The sequence below is a fragment of the Mytilus trossulus genome, chromosome 7 (genome assembly GCF_036588685.1).
Source record: "Mytilus trossulus isolate FHL-02 chromosome 7, PNRI_Mtr1.1.1.hap1, whole genome shotgun sequence".
Classification (NCBI taxonomy): Eukaryota; Metazoa; Mollusca; class Bivalvia; order Mytilida; family Mytilidae; genus Mytilus; species Mytilus trossulus.
In genome coordinates, this window is record NC_086379.1 from 39,671,901 (window position 1) to 39,693,907 (window position 22,007).

Here is a 22,007-nt window from a genome sequence, read left to right on the forward strand (position 1 = left end):
TACAAATTCACGAAACGAAACTATTATTTATGTACATTTTCCTCATTAAATTACATTTTTTGATTTTTTTTTGTATAGTTTGAATAATTAATGATATTTCAAAACATATTTTTGTGAATATATATAATTTTCACAACAATATATTTAAAACAAAAATGTTTCGTTTTGTAAAATCTTTTAACACGTCGACTTCCTTATTTGTAAGCACAACAACACAAAGAGCTCGTCTTTACATGACATAACAAGACATAAAGGTTAATATTTAAAAGAATTTTGACATTTTAACCCTTCCCCTATCTCTCCTTTATTACTTATTTATATTTTCCCAAGAGTCTTGTAGTCTTTGTAATTAAAATTTTTGATGTGGGCGAGGTTTACAAGAGCAGTGCATGCATGCGTTAAAAGTTCAAGGGTCAAGTGGAATAAGGTGCAGAGCACCAAATTCCTTGACCTTTGTAGGGAAGCTGGGGAATTTGAGATACACGATGAAGTTATGTGCTGTTTTAAACTGTGGAAACTCAACTTATCACCTTCAAAAGTGGATGGGGGACTGGTGTCCAATACACCAATGTAACTATGGAACTTCAAGATGTGTTTGTGATCCTCCTTTCAAATTATTTCCATTTCCAACTGAGAGAAAAAATCCTAAGGGGAGACAAGAATGGATAAACTTGATCAACAGGACAGATCCTGAAACTGGAGAATGTTGGGCTCCAAAAAGTCACAGTAGGGTTTGTTCAAAACATTTCCCTGATGGAAGACCTACACATGAAAATGCTAACCCTATAAACAATTTGATTCTGGAACCAGTAGAGAAACCCAAAAGAGGAAGATCAAGCCAAATGAAAAGAAAACTTGAAGTGCCAAAGTTTATTTCTATATCAGAAAATGTAATTGATGCAGATGCTTGTGGATCTGAATCAGATAGCATGGAGTTAATTGAATCTCAAAATGGAATTGAATGCAATATTTCAAAAAATAACTCAGAATCTCATCCTTCAAAAGAAACAGTTCAAAATTTAGGCATCAGTAGAGCTGTAAGTTCAACTTGTTAACATGATTAAGCATGACCTCATTTAGATTATACATGAATGCTGATTTCATAGACATAGAACTATATATATACTTGCACATATTGACGTCATTTGTTCATTGTACGTTATTGCAGTGATAAACATTTACATGAATCACTGTTCATATCAGTAAACTACATTGTAAAGTGCAAAATTGTTGCAATGCAAGAGTATGTTTAAGAGAAAAATACAATGTATTTCGATTAATCTTAGGTAATAAAGGTGCTCAGATGCAGATCTAAGATTTATTAGAAAAAGGGGTGCCCATTGAAACCAATCTACATGTACATGATGATTTCATTTGGAGTGCAACAAGTATAAAGTCTATGCACTACCCATAGACATGCATGTAGCTCTAAAAGAGGGTGTCTGACTGTCTGTTTGCATAACCAGACAAACGCCTTTCAGGAAGCATCCTCCTTTGATTTTCCCCAAAAAATCATGGTTCTCACAAATTATATGATTGTTTTCAAGTTTCAAGCATAAAATTGTCAAAAATAATAATCACCTTAAAGGCTTTCTCCTTTGACCTTTTGTCAGATAATTGGTTTCTAGAATTACAACGATACAACCCCTTTTTTAAAATCATGGATCCACCTACATTTTGTACAAGGATATTTACAAAAAAGTATATAAGAGTATATGTGCCTGAGAAAATCCTAATTTTATAGGAAGTGGCTTCAAACTATTAAGATTGGTAGATTAGAATATTAACATAGATGTACATGTTCAAAATTTATACCATTAGAAGTTTTGAGGTCATTAGACATGTTCGACTTATTATATTTTATCTGAATTGTACATGTGTGTACATTTTCCTGGTGAACCAGATTTAATCTACCATAGATTTATATAACACATACATATTACATACAATGTACATGTACATGTAAAGTGCAAGTTGAATGAAAAAAATGAAACCTAACCATCAGTCCTGAGATGAAGTCCAGTTTAACACTATTTTATGGCTGGTACCCAACACCTAACCATCTTGTCTTGCTACAATGTACATGTATATACATGTATGGCTTCATCTATTAACAAGCTTGATCACAGATGAGTTTATTGATGTTGGTCATATAAAGGCATTATTCAAAACAACTAATATTTTTCCTGAAATTGTCTTTTTATTTTACATGCTGTTAGCATGGGTAGTGCAAAATATATACCATGTATACCATTGAAAATTATATTTTTAACAGTAATTTACCATTACCTTATGATAAATAAGACTGGAAACAATCTCATAGTTTAACCATTTTTATTTTCCAGAAGGCCATGGAGGAAGATAGTAACTCTCCTGCTGTGAGTAATCCAGGGACCCCTAGATCTGAACAGGAAGTCAGAGCCACACCCCCTCCTCAGAAGATGATTGGGCAAGCTATGAATCCCTACCAACAACAGCTACAGCAACAACATATGTTAGCACAAATGCAGGGATCACAGTTCCCCCTAGGACATCAATCTCAAAGCAAATACACACAATTATTAGCAGTGATAGAGGACATGGGTAAAGACATTAGACCAACATATTCTGGAAGTAAAATGTCTGCCGAAAGATTAAAAAGGGGAATAGTTCATGCTAGGATTTTAGTTAGAGAATGCTTGATGGAATGTGAAAGAAGTGCCAGGAATTAAATTAGAATCTTGATTATTTGAAGAAGAATATAGTATTACTGTATGTGTTCATACATGTACATCATTTTTATACATTGTATAACTTAGATGTTGAGAAAATAAATCAAAATTCACTTAATAAAGAGCTACATCTTCATGTAAGACTATCATCAAATTCATTGTATTCATCACTTGTTCAGACTTAGCTTTAAAGCTATAATTTTATGTATATCATGAATATGTAGAAGATGTTAATCTATTGTGTGAATTTCATTTAATTATGAGTAAGATTGAAAAATGTTATAAAAGACTCAAGTATTTTATAGGCTGCATTCAGTATTGATTAATTATATTTATGATGAATTAAATTACAAATTTATCTAATCGTATAAAATTTGTGCTGAAACATTATAACACAGGTTTTCTATTATATATTAATCATGTTTTGAAAGTTAATATGTACATGTAATTATATGAGCGTTTTAAAGGTTGTGTGTTCTACAACATGTTACATGTAGTTGTTATACATGTACATGCATAAGACTTAAAAAGAAAAAATGTACATTGTAACTTGAGTATTTATATGCAAGATTTTTGAAAATCTGTTTTGTTAGAGGACCTTTTTTTGGGGGGCAAACTTACATGTAAATCCTCTTTCTAAATCACACTGTTATATTAGTCTACAAATCATGCACATCCTGTTAATATTTTTTTTAAAGATACATTTACATGTATAATCATGTTGTTAAAAACTGAAATCAGAAGATCAATCATAACTTATGTAAGCTTTGTCTACCATCAGTAAGCTATGGGGGTATAACTTGAAGAAGATGAACACATATTATGTCTACATTATCTTGAAGAATCGTATTTATGTAATAGATTATCTCCCCTTTTCTCTCTGCAAAAAAAAAATAGTTGGAAATGTACTTTAATATTCACATTGTTTTGCAGTTCAAATATATTCTTAAGAGTTTTGTCCCTTGGTTTGCTACTTGAGTTTTAAAAGAACATTGGATGTAGTTAGAAATAAATTTTAAGGAAATTTGGTATATGGAATATAGAAAACCATATCAAGAAAAAAATGTTCATTTTAATATCCAAAATGTAATATTCTTGATTTTGTTTAGCAGCTTTAAATTTACTGAAAGGAGAAATTGTAATTTTAAACTATGAGCTCCACTTTAAATGATTTTGCATAAAGCCTGTAGGGAAAACACTGACTTCCAACAATAATTTAGATTTGAAAATTCATCAGATAATTATTTTGCTTATGATATATAGAGTAAAACAACTGAAGGATTATGAAGGTAATGTTGTACATTTTTTAATCATAATACATTAAATATTATTAAAAAATCCTCTGGAAGGAAACATGTTGAAATGGTATGAATGTAAATGAAATAAAAGAAACAGAAGTAAATTGGTTTTTTTCTTGGCATCTATATATAAGAAGATGTGGTATGAGTGCTGATGAGACAACTGTTCATCGATGTCACAATTTGTAAAACTAAAACATTTTCGGTCAAAGTAAGGCCTTCAACACATAGGCTAGCCTTGGCATACACTGAACAGCAAACTATCAGCTGTTTGTTACATAGTTATTAATATATTCTTACTGTCAAGTGACTGTTTATATTACATTTATAAGAAATATAATAAAGTACTTTTACATTGTACAGAAACCCAAAATTGGAAAAAATATTTATATGACGAAAGACAGTAGCAGTGAATAATGAGTTTATCCTGAAATTTGAGTTATACAGAATGACTTTATAATATTTTTTTTATATCCAGAAAAATATTTGGATACATTATGTACATGTACATCATATTATCAAATATCAAAGTAGCTAAAATGTTGCACAAAGCATCAATCATCAGGTAACAGAACAATTAAATTAAATTTCTGCAAAGAGCACATTGAAAAATCATGTATGAATTAGATAAAAAGACAAGTTATCAGAACACTTCAATTAAGAAAGGGTGAATTAATATGTATAACACTGATCTCTAAAAGCAAGGAGGAAGATACAAAAGAGGACATTCAAACTCGTATAATAGAAAACAAATTGACAATACCATGTAAAAAAATACGAAAAAAAGAAACAAAAAATACAAAATATAAAACACATTATAGAAAATTAAATATTGAGCAACCATAAGTTTGAGTTCAATACATACAAATGTATGCTGCATATGATGGTTAACTTTTGACTTTGCAATCCATTGAATCATGAAAGCACACAATTTACTGAAACACTCACTGATGAAAGATTCATAAACTTTGGAATACTTAGCGATAGAAACCAACTATTAGAAGTAGGAGTAAAAAAAATGTATATAGTTTACTGGCTCTGGAATCAAGGTCATGAAGTAATACAATGTAGGTTAATAATAATTTGTATGTAGATGTATTAGCCTTGCCACATCTCATCTCCATGGAGATTATTTTGTTCTAATCAGACAGTAATTGTCAATGACTTATTGACTGAAACCTTTTCTTTAGTTTACATGTAAGAATATGTATAAATAAAATTGAGAAAGGAAATGGGAAATGTGTCAAAGAGACAACGACCCAAACCATAAAAAAAACAACAGCAGAAGGTCACTAACAGGTCTTCAATGTAGCGAGAAATTCCCGCATCTGGAGGTGTCCTACAGCTGGCCCCTAAACAAATATATACTAGTTCAGTGATAATGAACGCCATACTAATTTCCAAATTGTAAACAAGAAACTAAAATTAAAAAAATACTAGACTAACAAGGCCAGAGGCTCCTGACTTGGGACAGGCTCAAAAATGAGGCGGGGTTAAACATGATATCTCAACCCTCCCCTGATACCTCGAGCCAATGTAGAAAAAGAAAAGTATCAAGGTTAGTTGAAATGAACGACTTAATATGATAAATCAATGGTTTTTGGTATGCAGTTTTATTACCATTAGGATTTTTTATTTCTTTGAACGCTATTTGACCCTTCTGTTATTGCTGTATATTGACTTGGAATGTTTTATATAGTTTGAAATATTGCTATTTTAATTTTAACATTTGCATTATATATATAAAAATAAGGAGATTAATTATGATTGCCTAATAGACTACAATCCAAGTCCAAATAAAGAGGATGCGAGCAAATAAAGGCAACCATGCAGTCTTTAACAGTGGGGAAAACCCATACCTTATATAGATGGCTATACAAGGCCCTGACATGAAAATTATGACACAATATTGTACAATTGAAAAACTAACAGCCTTATTTATAACAAAACAATTAATGAAAAACAAATATATACTACATGTATAAAAAATAACATAGAGGTGAGACACATCTCTATGTTTAAATATCAGTTTATTGTTCAGTGGGAATTTTAAGGCTTTCAAATGCCAAAAGATTGACTTATCCACTTATGCTTTATTAAACTATTTTTGTGAATCTGCAACTCCTTAAAACAAAATGAAAGAATTTCACTATAAAACCTTATTTATGAAGGGGCTGCAGTACATTTTTTTCTTAAATATTCAGGATTTGACGTCTGAATAATAAAAAATAAAATACTATGGCAATTGAAAAGTACCTGTAATACTTTCCTAATCTATTTTGGCTGCTTCATAATTCCTCTTCTGTAAGGTTGTGGATAACTAAAATGTTTTTCGTCATTATGCAATTGCTTTATATACATTTAATTTTTTATTCACTAGTATTACAATATGGCAAAAACCTTACAAGTCCTAGATACAGAATACAGTGCAGACTCTGTAGAATGGTGTCCACATGATGGTTATCAAGATATTTTACTTTGTGGTACATACCAGTTGGACCAGTCTAAAGACTCACAGGTCTGTATGAGGGTAGTAATGCCCCTTACCGTCAGGCGTCAAACAACCATTTTTAGGCTACCGTTAGCGTCAAAGTACTGTGATTCGTCAAAATATCCTTATCTTGATTCGTCAGAGGTCTCAAATAATTATCGTTACCGTTATTTATGGGGAAAAAAAGCGATTTGTCAAAATCATTAGATTTTTTTATTGTCTAAAAGAAAGTACATATTTTATACTCATTTGGCAAGAATTTTTAACGTTATTCGTCATGAAGGTACCCCAATAACCACCCTCTGTTACCCTTTTTATATTTATTTACAATTTAAAAGACACTTGTGTTAGTTCAAAAGTTTTTATATAAACATTGAAGGCCGTATGGTGTCCTATAATTGTTAATGTTTGTGGCATTTTGGTCTATTGTGGATAGTTGTCTCATTGGCAATCATACCACATCTTCTTTTTTATATCACCAACTTGCAAGAATATGGATGATTAGTTCATCTTGAAAATTAAAAAAAATGCATAAGGGTTAATACTTATTTAAACAAAAACTTATGCGAAATTTTGAACAATTTTAATTATTTGGATGACAGAAACTCCACCATCCAGCTGAAAACCAAGAAGTGTACAGGTTGGAGTAATTTGATGGTTTTTGAAATAAATATTGCATGCAAACAATGACTACTTTTGAGATAAATAAAAAAAAGATATAGCCTTATATCCAGTCACACTTATATAATGATGTGTATATTTATACTTGATCAAGAATTTAAGTTCCACAAATTGTGTATAAAATGATGTAAATCTATTATCTGTTGTAACATTTAAATTTAGAGTTATCTTCCTTTGTCCATAACTGTCTGGAATGGACAAAGGACTATATCAGTACTATTGCATTCCAATGTTTAATACAATGCAATGTTTAATATACATGATAATGACAATATAATGACAAAGTCAGTGCAATATTTTCCTTCAATGTCCAAAAGCACTTTGATTTTTATTAGAGAAGTATGTATGTAAGTTTTATTCAAAAGAAAAATACTCATAAAATAGTTTTACTATATTTACAAGTTTCCAAAGCATGCTGTCACATTTTAGTTTTCCATCAACTTTTGTCATTACCTTTCTTCATCCAATTTTTTAACAGCACAAACTGTCTTTAATTTACATTCTTTACAGGAAGATAGTTCTGTGCCACAAACAAGGTTAGGAAAACTACATACCTACAGACTTAAAGAAGAAGAAGAAACACAGAGCCTTGATCATGTACAGACTACTGATATGCCAGGAATACTGGATATCAAATGGTGTCCATCATTGATAGATAACCAATCATTGTTTGGACTTGTCAATTCTATAGGAGAGTTACAGATCTATCAGTTAAATGATGATGGTAAATCAGTCTTTGTCACATCCACAGAATTAGGTACAGAGGTGTTAGGCTTGTCTTTGGATTGGGCAAACAGAGTACATAATAGGTAGGTTTATCAATTTTAGAAATACTTACAGGAGCCTGTAATTTAGTGGTTGTTGTGTGTTGTTGTACATCATATTTGCTTTTTATTTATTGTTTTGTACATCAGATTGTTTGTTTTTTGTTTCACTTGTTTTTATTTGTTTTTTTAGGCCTTTTATAATTAAAAGTTATGTTTTTTGCTCATTGTTGAAGGCTGTATAGTGAACCATAGTTAACCTTCTACAAGAAAAACATGAAAGTATAAATTTGTGAATTAAGCCAATAATTTGGTTAAATTAAGAATTGGTGAAAATGAAAAAAAATACAGTTCCTTTATAAAAAGCCTATGTAACTGTAATTGATTCCATGATAAGACTATTTTGTATATCTATAAGGTATCAAATCACAATCCAAATTCAGAGTTGTTTCAAGCTTAAATTTTGTGTCCACACTTGCTCATTTGTTCAGGGAACTTCAACCTCTTCCTTGATATCTTGTTTGCTGTCACTCTGAGAGTCTCTTGTTTTATAAGTCTTATAAATTTAAAAATAAATAAATTATTATTTCTTTCATATGCATAATATATACTAGTATGTCAGACATAAAAAAAAAATATGTTATATTAATTTACTATTCAACCAAGGTAAAATATAAGTTTGAAAGGTCTAACAATCCTAAAATTTAACTTTAAAAACGGACTTACATATTTAGGCCATCACATTTTCATTTCTCTTAAACTTCATCTTCATAAAGAATTGCGATTGAGACTTTCTTATTTTTAATGATGGGAATATTAATAACTTGGTCTAAATAGTTTCTATGTTTTTCAGTTCAGATCCTGAAATAAGTTGTTCTAGTTCAGATGGTAACATCAGTATATGTAAATTTCATCAAGGTCAACTGAAATGTACATCTAATTGGAAAGCACATGATTTTGAAGCTTGGATTACTGCTTTTAATTACTGGAATACAAATATTGTATACAGTGGTAAGTATTGTTCCTTATAAAGTGTTAAGAATATTGAAAGAAAGAGTAAGATATTTAAATGACAATTTGAAGAAAAAATGTTATGGTGAAATATTAGAAATGATGTTGAGTCAAACTTAAAAGTTTGTAAATTTACTAATAATAAATGATAAGCAAAGTTTTTAAGCATGACAAAACAACTCAATATTAAGTTATTTTTAAGATGTTGACTTTTATGCACCAGTTATCAGAATAATATAGACTTATCATTGGATGTTATTGGTCTCAAAATATATGATTTAAATTTTTATACGACCGCAAATTTTGTCGTCGTATATTGCTATCACGTTGGTGTCGTCGTCCGAATACTTTTAGTTTCGCACTCTAACTTTAGTAAAAGTGATTAGAAATCTATGAAATTTTAACACAAGGTTTATGACCATAAAAGGAAGGTTGGTATTGATTTTGGGAGTTTTGGTCCCAACATTTTAGGAATTAGGGGCCAAAAAGGGCCCAAATAAGCATTTTCTTGGTTTTCGCACTATAACTTTAGTTTAAGTGAATAGAAATCTATGAAATTTTGACACAAGGTTTATGACCACAAAAGAAAGGTTGGGATTGATTTTTGGAGTTTTGGTTTCAACAGTTTAGGAATTAGGGGCCAAAAAAGGGCCCAAATAAGCATTATTCTTGGTTTTTGCACAATAACTTTAGTTTAAGTAAATAGAAATCAATGAAATTTAAATACAATGTTTATGACCACAAAAGGAAGATTGGTATTGATTTTGGGAGTTTAGGTCCCAACAGTTTAGGAATTAGGGGCCAAAAAGGGGCCCAAATAAGCATTATTCTTGGTTTTCGCACCATAACGTTAGTATAAGTAAATAGAAATCTATGAAATGTAAACACAATGTTTATGACCATAAAAGGAAGGTTGGTATTGATTTTAGGAGTTTTGGTCCCAACAGTTTAGGAAAAAGGGGCCCAAAGGATCCAAAATTAAACTTTGTTTGATTTCATCAAAATTGAATAATTGGGGTTCTTTGATATGCCGAATCTAACTGTGTATGTAGATTCTTAACTTTTGGTCATGTTTTCAAATTGGTCTACATTAAGGTCCAAAGGGTCCAAAATTAAACTTAGTTTGATTTTGACAAAAATGAATCGGTTGGGTTCTTTGATATGTTGAATCTAAAAATGTACTTAGATTCTTGATTAATGGCCCAGTTTTCAAGTTGGTCCAAATCTTGGTCCAAATTAAACTTTATTTGATTTCATCAAAAATTGAATAAATGGGGTTCTTTGATATGCCAAATCTAACTGTGTATGTAGATTCTTCATTTTTGGTCCCGTTTTCAAATTGGCCTACATTAAGGTCCAAAGGGTCCAAAATTAAACTTAGTTTGATTTTGACTAAAAATGAATCGGTTGGGTTCTTTGATATGTTGAATCTAAAAATGTACTTAGATTCTTGATTAATGGCCCAGTTTTCAAGTTGGTCCAAATCTGGGTCCAAATTAAACTTTATTTGATTTCATCAAAAATTGAATAAATGGGGTTCTTTGATATGCCAAATCTAACTGTGTATGTAGATTCTTCATTTTTGGTACCGTTTTCAAATTGGCCTACATTAAGGTCCAAAGGGTCCAAAATTAAACTAAGTTTGATTTTAACAAAAATTAAATTCTTGGGCCTCTTTGATATGCTGAATCTAAACATGTACTTAGATTTTTGATTATGGGCCCAGTTTTCAAGTTGGTCCAAATCAGGATCTAAAATTATTATATTAAGTATTGTGCAATAGCAAGTCTTTTCAATTGCACAGTATTGTGCAATGGCAAGAAATATCTAATTTCACAATATTGTGAAATAGCATTTTTTTTTTAATCAGAGTTATCTTTCTTTGTCCAGAATAGTAAGCAAGAAATATCTTATTGCAAGAATTTCTTTTAATTGGAGATATCTTTCTTTGTCCAGAATCAACTTAATTCTTTGTTATATTCAATATACAATGTATATTCACTTTTTACTACCAACTGATAAATTAAAAATAATTGAGTAGTTATTGTTGCAAACTCCATTAGAATATTTTAATTGAGATTAGTTTTGGAATAAGGGAAAGGGGGATGTGATTAAAAAATTGGGTTCAATTTTTCTCATTTGAAATTTCATAATAAAAAGAAAATTTCTTCAAACATTTTTTTGAGAGGATTAATATTCAACAGCATAGTGAATTGCTCTAAGAGAAAACAAAAGTTTTAAGTTCATTAGAACACATTCATTCTGTGTCAGAAACCTATGCTGTGTCAACTATTAAATCACAATCCAAATTTAGAGCTGAATCCAGCTTGAATGTTGTGTCCATACTTGCCCCAACCGTTCAGGGTTCAACCTCTGCGGTCGTATAAAGCTACGCCCTGCGGAGCATCTGGTTGAATTTTACAACAAATGATCTACAGAATTTTTGTAGGTCTGATTTTACTTACATTTACTTAGAGTGACTCCAAACTTACAATTATTGTTTTGATTAGGTGGTGATGACTGTAAGTTTAAAGGATGGGATTGTAGACAGGACACTTCATCTCCAATATTTGTAAGTAAAAGGTAAGTACTTCATTAAAGATATGATGAGAATGAAACCTTATATGTATAAATTGGGTGCATCAAAAGTGCTTTTCTGGATTTACCCTCATCTGGAACACTCAACCTAAAAAATTAGAGAGCTAATTTTATTTGAATACCTGAATATGCCAAAAGCTATATATGATAAACAGGAAAATCAACATAAAAATTGCATCTATAAGATCAACTTTGCCGGAGGGAGTTGGAACTTGTGTTTTCTAAATAATTTTCAAATTTAATCAAACAAGAATTTAAAGAGAAGAATTTTGCAAATGATGTCAGAACTAAAGCACTGACCTCTGAGTTAAGGGAAAGTACTTGCTCTGTGTTGAAGCATTATACATGTATAGACATATGTTTACAGTTTTTGATTTGTGTATGGGTCAAAATATATTGTGTTTGCTCTTTAATAATCTCCCTTATTTTATTGTTGATAATTGGAAACAAAGTAATGAAAAAAAATACCAGACTCAAAAGTTAATGCCCATAAAACCTGAAAAAACCAAATGACATTTTACATAAGTAAGAAGGGATTTTCAGTAAGAATATGCATATTAATCATATTATTGTTGATGACAGTTATTTTGTGCTACATAGAGTGAACATGTATATTAATTATATATATAGTCTAGATGTGAGGAGGTTAAAGATCCTCATGTTTATTATATGTGTATTACTTTTCCAGACATAGTATGGGTGTATGTAGTATACAGTGTCATCCTTTTAAAGAAAATGTGCTCAGTACTGGGAGGTAAGAGAATTGATAGAAGAATGATTACTCCGTTTAATTTTAATGCAGCTGACAAAAAGATGGGGCATTTTGTTTACCAGTCCATGTCCCTCTGTTCCTCTGTTAGACCATCCATTAGTTCATCATTTTTTCTGTTTACTGATATATTTGCCACTGTAATGGTGTCAATTATGTTCACTATAATATAAGCCTCAGTAATAGTTTCAACTGTAACATTTTTGACTGTAATAGTGTCAACTGTAATTATGTTCACTATAATATAAGCCTCAGTAATAGTTTCAACTGTAACATTTTTGACTGTAATAGTGTCAACTGTAATTATGTTCACTATAATATAAGCCTCAGTAATAGTTTCAACTGTAACATTTTTGACTGTAATAGTGTCAACTGTAATTATGTTCACTATAATATAAGCCTTAGTAATAGTTTCAACTGTAACATTTTTGACTGTAATAGTATCCACTGTAATAATGTTCACTATAATATAAGCCTCAGTAATAGTTTCAACTGTAACATTTTTGACTGTAATAGTGTCCACCGTAATAATGTTCACTATAATATAAGCCTTTAATAGTAATAATTTCAACTGTAACTTTTTTGACTGTAATAGTGTCCTCTGTAATTATGTTCACTATAATATAAGCCTCAGTAATAGTTTCAACTATAATATTTATGACTGTAATAGTGTCCACTGTAATAAATACCTTTTATTCTCAAGTAAATGCAGGTTTTATAATTTCAATTTTTTTTCTGCATAATATTTTATAGATATAAGACCATGATACATTCTTTGTATTGTGATAAAGAGTATAGGTATTTTTTTTCATATTTTAGCTATGATGAGAACTTATTCATATGGGATACAAGGAATATGAGATCTCCAATAGCAGAGACAAACCTTCGGGGAGGAGTGTGGAGAATTAAATGGGATTCTCAGAAGTCTGATTACATTATAACGGCAACAATGTATAATGGATTCCATGTGGTAGATGCTTCAGAATTTTCTGGTACCGTATGTAAAGCTGTCAATAAAAAATCACCTATTTGAAAAAGAATTATTTAATGCCTGCATGGTCATGACTAACATATTTTACTTGATTACTAGTATAGTTTCTTTTGTGTTAAAAAAGAGAGGTAGGACCATTTTCGGGACGCTGGTATGAGGTATTTTAACCTCAGGATTTCAGATTGATCCTTATAGGATGCTGGAATTCTTCTTCGAGTTTCAGGATGTCCGGATTTAAATTTCTTTAAATTTGGGACCTCAGGATTTCATTTTTTAAGCCCAGGATATCGGTATCAGGACCCCTCCAACACCCCCTCTTAAATCCTCTTAATATAAACCAATTTGTAAAACAGAAAAATAAGTTTTTAGGCACAGCAGGACTTAGGTATACATAAAAGTTATGTACAATTCATGTTTTAGAAATCAAAAGTTTTTTAGAAGTTAATAGACATAGAATGCCATGTGAGCTCTGTCATCACTTGGTGTCAATTGTCAAGTATCTGCTGTCTCTCATTAACCTTTTCAAAGATAGTATTCCCTAAAAACTATTGAAACAATTCCAACTAAACTTGAGTTGATCACAACTCTCTGATTTGTTTTCTCTCAATTGATTTAGGGCTTTTGAACAGCTGTATTCTACTGATGCCTTGATTTATCAATTATTACCCAACAGAAAGTATGTTTTTCATTTTATAAAATTCAAGATTGCATACAGTTTATAATGAAAAAAATTCTAAACTGTTCTACTTGCACTTTTTTTAGTTACTATGGAATATGCTTAAGTTATATCCAGATGACCCATTTAAGCTCCTTGAAACATCTAGTTATTTTTACTCATGTTGAACAGGGTAAAATCTCAACAAAATAATCCATTTTATTTCTATAGTTTTCAAGGTTTTTTTCGATTGATTTATGTATATCTTTGTTTATTTATTTTCAGATGGAAAACTGTCTGTTGTATGTCATTATGACAAGCAAGAGTCTATAGGATATGGTGCTGATATTTGCTATAAACATTCTGTTGATTCAGAAAGACATGATACTATGATGGGAGATAACTCAACTATAAACTTCAATAGGACAATTGCCACATGTTCATTTTATAATCATGTTTTGCATCTGTGGAATTTTTCAACATCAGAAACGTCTCAAAATAAAGAAAATAAGGATTAATGTCTGAGTTGAAAAAACAATTATGCATTTTCATTCATGAAACCAGAGACATATAATACATATAATATCTCCAGCCTCCTTCATCCCAGGTCACATTATAATCCCAAGCACTTCCGGTAGCCAAGTGATTTCATTGGCCGTTATATAGACTCTATTAGAGTTGCCAATCTCTTGTATTATATGTCTCTGATGAAACATTAGTAAATAAAATTGAGAAAGAAAATGGTGAATGTGTCAAAGCGACAACCACTGGACCATAGAGCAGACAACAGCCGAAGGCAACCAATGGGTCTTCAATGTAGCGAGAATTACCGCACTCGTAGGTGTCCTTCAGCTGGCCCCTAAAAATATGCATACTAGTACAGTGATAATGGACGTCATACTAAACTCCGAATTATACACAAGAAACTAAAATTAAAAATCATACAAGGCTAACAAAGGCCAGAGGCTCCTGACTTGGGACAGGCGCAAAATTGCGGTGGGGTTAAACATGTTTATGATATCTCAACCCTCCCCCTTTACCTCTAGCCAATTTCGTAGAGTAAACGCATAACAATACGCACATTAAAATTCAGTTCAAGAGAAGTCCGAGTTCGATGTCAAAAGATGTAACAAAAGAAAATAATTAAAATGACAATAATACATAAATAACAACAGACTACTAGCAGTTAACTGACATGCCAGCTCCAGACCTCAATTAAACTGATTGAAAGATTATGTCTTCATCATATGCATATCAGGCACAAACCCTCCAGTTAGGGGTTTAGTATCATACTATCATAAAATATATGAGAAGAACATAACCTGTGTCTTGCCAACAACTGTTTTTTTTAGAAATAAATGTGTTTAGTTCCGATGCAAAGACCCTATAAGTGAATCAATATTAAAGCCAAAATATGCAATCTTTAAAGACCTGACATAATTAGTACAATGCTTTGGTGGTGCACCAAAGAAACAATCTCAATCTTGTTCCAAAAAAAACATGAGAAAATATTTCCAAATCAAATGATTTACTTAATTAGAAAAAAACTCCCCTTTTCGGCATGGCAACAATAAAAATTATTCTATAGGAAAGTCTAATACATTATACATTTTGATTATAGAATTATTATTTCAGCAGTCATTTATTTTTATGTCATTTAGTTTTATCTATTACTACTCTGATGAAGGATATGCAACAACATTTTTAGAACAAAAAGACATGTGGTTTATATATCAATTAGACAGCAAATCAATTAAAAAAAATCCAAAAGCTGCATGATCAATGAATCTGTTCGATGTCCATATTTTAAGCAAAATGATCAAGATTAAAAGTTTAAAAAAAACATGATATCTTATTCAAATATAACTTTTCATGAGCTATGAATATGACTACAAGAATGTCTCATTAATGTTTTATTTGGTTTGCAGTTTTAAGCTCCAAATACTAGTTAAACTGAACCATAGTATGTGCCTGTGCCAAGTCTGAAACCGTGCCAATTGTTATTGTATGTCATATCTTACAGATAACTGATTTTTGCTGAAAACTGTTTGAAATCACAAAAATATTGACATCAAAGGAAAATTCAAAGTGGAAAATCCCTAATCAAATGGCAAAACCAAAAGTTCAAACACGTCAAATGTCATTGAACGGATATCAACTGTCATATTCCTGACTCGGTAGAGGCATTTTCCTATGTAGAAAATGGTGGATTAAAACTGGATTAATTTAAGCTAGCAAAAACTTTCACTTGTATGACAGTCACATACAATTCAATTATATTTACAACGATTAAGTTGCTATGAAATTTCGACTCTTTATGTTTTTTAACCCTGTTGTATAGTTTTCCCTTAACAGAAAATCAGTTGCATTATCAGATGAAAGACACATCTGAAATTGCATCCAAACTAAGATTTATATGGCCACATATGATGACTGCTGTAGACATATTGTTTGTTTTAAAGTGATAGAGATTATTACAAAATGTTTACTGTGGTAGACATATTGTTTTGTTTTTATAATGTTTATGATTATAACAATGATGACCCCTGTACCAATTTTTTGACATTTGTACCGGTTATGTCTGTTCATACATTGTTGTCAATACAATGGAATTCAATGTGACTGTCATACAAGTGAAAGTTTTAGCTTGCTATAATACCCGGTTTTATACACATAACAATTTTCTACATAAAGGTAAGTCTGTACAAAGACAGGTACTGTGGATTCATTTATTTTCGTGGGTATCAATTTTCGTGGATTGACGAAAAATTGCATTTTCGTGGTTATGCCAATATCTGCATACAAAGCATATAGAAAATTTACGTTTCGTTGAACATTTAAATTCGTGGTTATCATGTACCTACGAAATCCACGAACATTGGTATCCAACGAATATTAATAAATCCACAGTATATGACAGTTGTTTTCCATTTGTTTGATGTGTTAGAGCTTTTGATATTGCTATTTGATAAGGTACAATACAGACAACAGTAGTATACCACTGTCCAATAGTCATAAATCAATTGATAGAAAACAAATCTTGGTGTCAAGCTAAAACAAAATGAAACACATCAACTTAAAGAGGAAAACAACGGAACAACAGAAAAACTAAAGTGCAACAAAACAAACACCATTACAACATACATAAAAACACATTTTAGGATTGCTATCATAATTGGACATGTGGTCGCATATTTGTGAGAGAAATTGAATTTGATTTTGAGGTCACCTTAACAAAAGTCAATGGCAATGCTACTAGCATCATACTATATGTACAGTAAATAGGTTTCTGAATGTTAAATGAAATGCATCAAAGGAGAATGCAACCTTTGATAGTTAATATTTATCAAAGGTACCAGGATTATAGTTTATATAAAAAATGTGGTATGATTGCCAATGAGACAACTATCTACATCAGATGCGCATTTCGTATATATAAGACTTATAAGTGACGTTCATATCAAAATAGTTATAAAACCATAATTACATGCTTTGTAAACAGGAAATTTATATAAAAAAAAAAAAAACATATATTCATGTCAAAACCGAAGTGCTGACTACTTAAAATATAATCATATACATGTATTAATTCCTTATAAGTCCCTGTCTAAGGTCAATGCCAAAGCGTCCAGCATGATCATTATACATTATACAATGTGACTGGAAACTGTATTTGAAAAGAACCAAAGATCAAATCAACAATAATTAAAAGTATGCCATTACAAAAATGTAAGCTTTTCTTTTTTATACTTAGCGAAGCAGGATCTGCTTACCCTTCCGGAGCACCTGAGATCATCCCTAGTTTTGTTGGGGTTCGTGTTGCTAATTCTTTAGTTTTCTATGTTACGTCATGTGTACTATTGTTTGTCTGGTTGTATTTTTCATTTTTAGCCATGGCGTTGTCAGTTTATTATGGATTTGTAAGTTCGACTGTCCCTCTGGTATCTTGTCCCTCTTTTACTAAAACAAACTTGCATACTAAAAGTTCTGAAATTATGTGACAGTTGGGGTAGTTCAATAGATGTTTTCTTCGTTTTCTCCAACAGCATGAATCAGATGATTTTAAGTTTATATTGATCTGAGCGTCACTGATGAGTCTTCTGTAGACGAAACACTCGTCTGGTGTATTAAATTATAATCCTGGTACCTTTGATAACTATTAAAACTTTGTGCCTATTCAGGTTTGATTTGTACTTGAAACATAGAGCGTCAAAGTTTCATAGCAGAGACACAGTCACAGTGATACAAGAACAAACATATAATAAAATAACTATATATGATGAGAATGGATTTTTTTAAACAGATTTAAACATAATGTCATTTAGAATTACACATGAACACGATCTTGTTAATTGAACACGAAGGTAATTAATTGAAATGAAATTGACAATACAAAGTCCTCGGAATCCAAGGTATTTTTGTGATTTTACTTTTTGCATGCCATGAGGACAAAAACTGAATGGTTCGCCAGTTTATCAGATCAAGTAGGTAAAGGCCATAAATGTATTCTTATCAAACCACACCTTATCATCTCCATAGTTAGATATGGTTTATTTAAGGTATTTGTCTTTCGCTTGTTGTGTAATTTTCCTTCATGCAGCAGGTAAGAATAATCATTTGATTTACAATGATTACGTAAAGTTAGAACCAGTAAATGACATTGTTTAGATGTAATTCTTCTTTCCAAAAACAGAAATATATTCATGTTGAAAGCTATTTTATTGAAGACAAAAAAATCTTATCGCCTAGCTCAGTTATACACAATTGACTAAAGCATGAAATTTTCTATTATTTTCTCATTTCTACAGAAATTTGACTTGGCATTATGTTGGCAAACATTTAAACACTGTTTACTAGTATATTTTTTTCATTGTTACATGTAGGTGTCAATAGTGAGTGTCACTTAGGATGGCACCATTTTGAAGAGTCGTGTTACATGTTCAGTACAGATGCTCTTAATTGGTATTTAGCAGAGGTATATATTGTCTTTAAGATTAAAAGAAAAACTTCATAAGAAGCTTAGGAAATATCTATTAAAAAAACTTATCCGCCATTTTATACACAAAGAAATATCTGCACTACGTCAGGAATATGACAGTTGTTTTCCATTCGTATAATGTGTTTTAAATTTTGATTTTGCCATTAAGTAAGGGACTTTCCTTTTCAATTTCTCCATGGATTTGGTATTTTTATGTGTTTACTTTTAATACCAGTGCGTTGATTTTTAAAGAGCTTTATTTGTTCTCTGTTTGAATGTTGCCGCATTGCATGGCTATTACACCACGTCTTCTTATTTATATATGCAATCGAATCGGTATAAACCAAACACATACATATCAATAATTTATATATGCAGTTCCAACAACTTTTTGTTTTATCAGTTATAATTCTTTGTTCTCTAAATTTTTGCTCTATTTTCACATTTCTTGACCAGTGTGAGAAAAATATTTCTCCTCTCTAGTGAAACTGTCTAGGCAAATGATTGGTCGAATCTTAATTGTGATGTTAAATTTGATTGGTTTTTTTCTGAATTTCCTATTGTGATGTCATGAAAGAGGCGACCATGCCTGATGACGTCACATAAAAAGTACCGTGACAACTTTCTTCAAATCTTTAAAACAGAAGGATAAAATCATTACAGAAACAGATTCCACTACTATAACTCGTGTGTTACGATATTTCTCCAATCTCGAAAGTTAAATTTTAATTATTTAAAGAGCTCGACAAGCCTTGCGCTTTAAATATTACAATTGAACTGTCTCGAGTGGAGAAATATCGTAACACACTTGTTGCAGTTGTGGAATCTATGTATCTCCTGTTTGTGACGGTACCAAAACGAAGAGAGAGAGAGAGGAAAAACATTATGTATACAAGAAATTGAATCTTACACAAGTTTACTTTTCCAATAGAGTAGCTGCCGAGGTCACGGAGGTAGACTTGCTGAGGTAACGACAAAAGCACAGTCTGACTATTTGATCTCTATGGTCAAATTACTGAAAAATGGTAAATAGTGATACTCAAGTAAACCCTCTAAAATGTAGGGCATTAAGCCTCTTAACTACATCCTCTCTTGTAGAGGCCACAGTCACATACTTGAAGACTGTATCGTTCTCCGCTATCAAACTTTTATAGCTTGCTGTTCGGTGTGAGCTAAGGATCCGTGTTGAATGCCGTATCGTGACCTACTAGTATAATGGTTTACTTTTAAAATTGTTACTTGAATGGGGAGTTGTCTCATTGGCACTCATACCACATCTTCCTATATCTCTCTATAACATGTACTTTAATATGCTCTTATTTACGAAGGCAACAGATGCACATTTTTTTTTCATTTTGATTTGACGTGCCAAGAACCCACATGCACTTGTCTCATGAATTTTCTTTATATACCTAAATAAAGTTTTATATTGACCCTTAATAAAGTGTTATATATTGACCCTTAATAAATTGTTTTATTGACCCTCAAAAAAGTGTTATATTAAGGTACAAAGGAAAAACAATGTGACAAGTGCCCGTGTAAGAACCTAGTCGATTTAATTTAATGCTTTTCTTGTAAGATAAGTTAGTTGAATACTAAGGTCTTGAATACCTTTTAACGACCTTGACTGTCTTTACAGCCCTTGCACGGTCGGCCTGGTTTGTGCCTTTTTGGAAGATATCCATTGTCCGATCAAATAGTAACCAGAATGTTTACTCTAGATCTGCCTATCTATAATTGAATGTTAGTGTCAATCTTATTTTCAATGTCTGAGCAAATAAGCAAATGCGTTTTTCAAGCAAGGCATTTTAATAGCTTTTGATAAACATGCTACAATATTCCAACTTTAATTGTTTGATTTGTTTATGGGCGGGGTATATGCGGGGAGAGGGTCTTATCTACTAGTATATGATGATTATTATTATATTATTATTATTAATATAGGTGATGATTACTGGTTAGGTGGTAGAGATGACATCATCGAAGGCACATGGCAGTGGGCATCAACTGACAGAGTGTTCACATATACAGCATGGGGACCAGGTAACCCTAGCAACAGTGGTGGAAACGAAGACTGTCTACATTTACATGACTTTCCACCTGATGGAATAAAATGGAATGACAATGCATGTCAAGTTGGAATGAAATTCATTTGTGAAAAACAGTTAGTATAACAAGTAATGATAACAAGTCGATACTGAATGATCAAAGTAATACTGAAAGGGATTCCGACACTTCTACTTGAATTGGTTGATTGGTTGATTGGTGGCTAATTAGCGTACAATGGCAAATAGATCGATCATGCATATTCGTGATAATGTCTGCAAAATAAAGAATCTAGAAAACTTGTTATCTAACAGGGACCTCCTGTAGATCAGCCTGCGATTCTAGTAATAGCTCCTTTAACATGTTTAAGAACTATTAAAAGGGTTTGAATCGAAATGATCGCCGTGGTTCCTGACTTACATCCACTTCATTTTAACTTTGGCGGATTGACAGTTGTCTCATGGGCAATCATACCACATATTTCCATATGGTTTTATGCAACCTAATTGAAGCGTTTTTGAGTTATTGTCCGACATGTTGACGCCGAGTGGATAGACGGACTTTACCATAATTAGTACCGTAAACGGCCGTTTAAAACTGATACATTGGTCAGTTCCAGCTATTTCAAAGTTAATTTCTTTCAAAAAAGTACATTACTTAATATGATATATTTCACTAAGAAAATCAAAGCGGGTGAATAATTTTAAAATTAAATATGAATATTTACAAATCTAATTTTCGTTACAGGATAGATTCTGACAATCCGGAAATTATTGGATGAGATTTAAGACGAAACTGTTTCTCAATTATTAAATAAACAACTACAGAGGGGTCCATTTTAATTATTCTTCAACCCAATGATAAAACTTAGATATTTGTCTTTTCCGATATTATAAGCTTATATACCCGCGTTTTTATTTTTTATTTTAAATAAAATATTCACTCGTTTATGATTGATTTTTTTAATGCAACATGATATTTAGAGTCAGATATTGCATGCATTTAAGATGATAT

General features: G+C 31.3%; 3 protein-coding genes across 3 annotated transcripts; all 3 read left to right on the forward strand.

The window, feature by feature from the left end:
- Positions 1-174: 174 nt before the first annotated feature.
- Positions 175-14,710, forward strand: LOC134725065 (diphthine methyltransferase-like). The gene is made up of 8 exons (XM_063588565.1): positions 175-254; positions 6,390-6,527; positions 7,692-7,990; positions 8,799-8,956; positions 11,467-11,539; positions 12,243-12,308; positions 13,143-13,315; positions 14,255-14,710. Exons 2-8 carry the CDS (start codon positions 6,399-6,401, stop codon positions 14,485-14,487), a joined length of 1,131 nt encoding a protein of 376 aa, XP_063444635.1. The 5' UTR covers positions 175-254; positions 6,390-6,398; the 3' UTR covers positions 14,488-14,710.
- On the forward strand, positions 299-4,113 carry LOC134725067 (uncharacterized). The gene is made up of 2 exons (XM_063588566.1): positions 299-1,037; positions 2,346-4,113. The coding sequence occupies exons 1-2, from the start codon at positions 390-392 to the stop codon at positions 2,709-2,711; spliced, it is 1,014 nt and encodes a 337-aa protein (XP_063444636.1). The 5' UTR covers positions 299-389; the 3' UTR covers positions 2,712-4,113.
- Positions 14,711-18,494: 3,784 nt separating the features above from the next.
- LOC134727019 (perlucin-like) lies at positions 18,495-21,900 on the forward strand. The gene is made up of 5 exons (XM_063591405.1): positions 18,495-18,572; positions 18,853-18,944; positions 19,879-19,972; positions 20,892-21,111; positions 21,741-21,900. The coding sequence occupies exons 1-5, from the start codon at positions 18,515-18,517 to the stop codon at positions 21,772-21,774; spliced, it is 498 nt and encodes a 165-aa protein (XP_063447475.1). The 5' UTR covers positions 18,495-18,514; the 3' UTR covers positions 21,775-21,900.
- Positions 21,901-22,007: the final 107 nt, after the last annotated feature.

Excerpts from the sequence above, each read along its gene's own strand:
- LOC134725067 (XM_063588566.1), top strand. The coding sequence starts at position 390 with ATGCATGCGTTAAAAGTTCAAGGGTCAAGTGGAATAAGGTGCAGAGCA. Across the intron at positions 1,038-2,345 it reads ATTTAGGCATCAGTAGAGCT|AAGGCCATGGAGGAAGATAG; the intron begins GTAAGTTCAACT and ends TTTATTTTCCAG.
- LOC134725065 (XM_063588565.1), top strand. The coding sequence starts at position 6,399 with ATGGCAAAAACCTTACAAGTCCTAGATACAGAATACAGTGCAGACTCT. Across the intron at positions 6,528-7,691 it reads ACCAGTCTAAAGACTCACAG|GAAGATAGTTCTGTGCCACA; the intron begins GTCTGTATGAGG and ends CATTCTTTACAG. Across the intron at positions 12,309-13,142 it reads AATGTGCTCAGTACTGGGAG|CTATGATGAGAACTTATTCA; the intron begins GTAAGAGAATTG and ends TTCATATTTTAG.
- LOC134727019 (XM_063591405.1), top strand. The coding sequence starts at position 18,515 with ATGGTTTATTTAAGGTATTTGTCTTTCGCTTGTTGTGTAATTTTCCTT. Across the intron at positions 18,573-18,852 it reads AATTTTCCTTCATGCAGCAG|GTGTCAATAGTGAGTGTCAC; the intron begins GTAAGAATAATC and ends TGTTACATGTAG. Across the intron at positions 18,945-19,878 it reads TTAATTGGTATTTAGCAGAG|AGTAGCTGCCGAGGTCACGG; the intron begins GTATATATTGTC and ends CTTTTCCAATAG.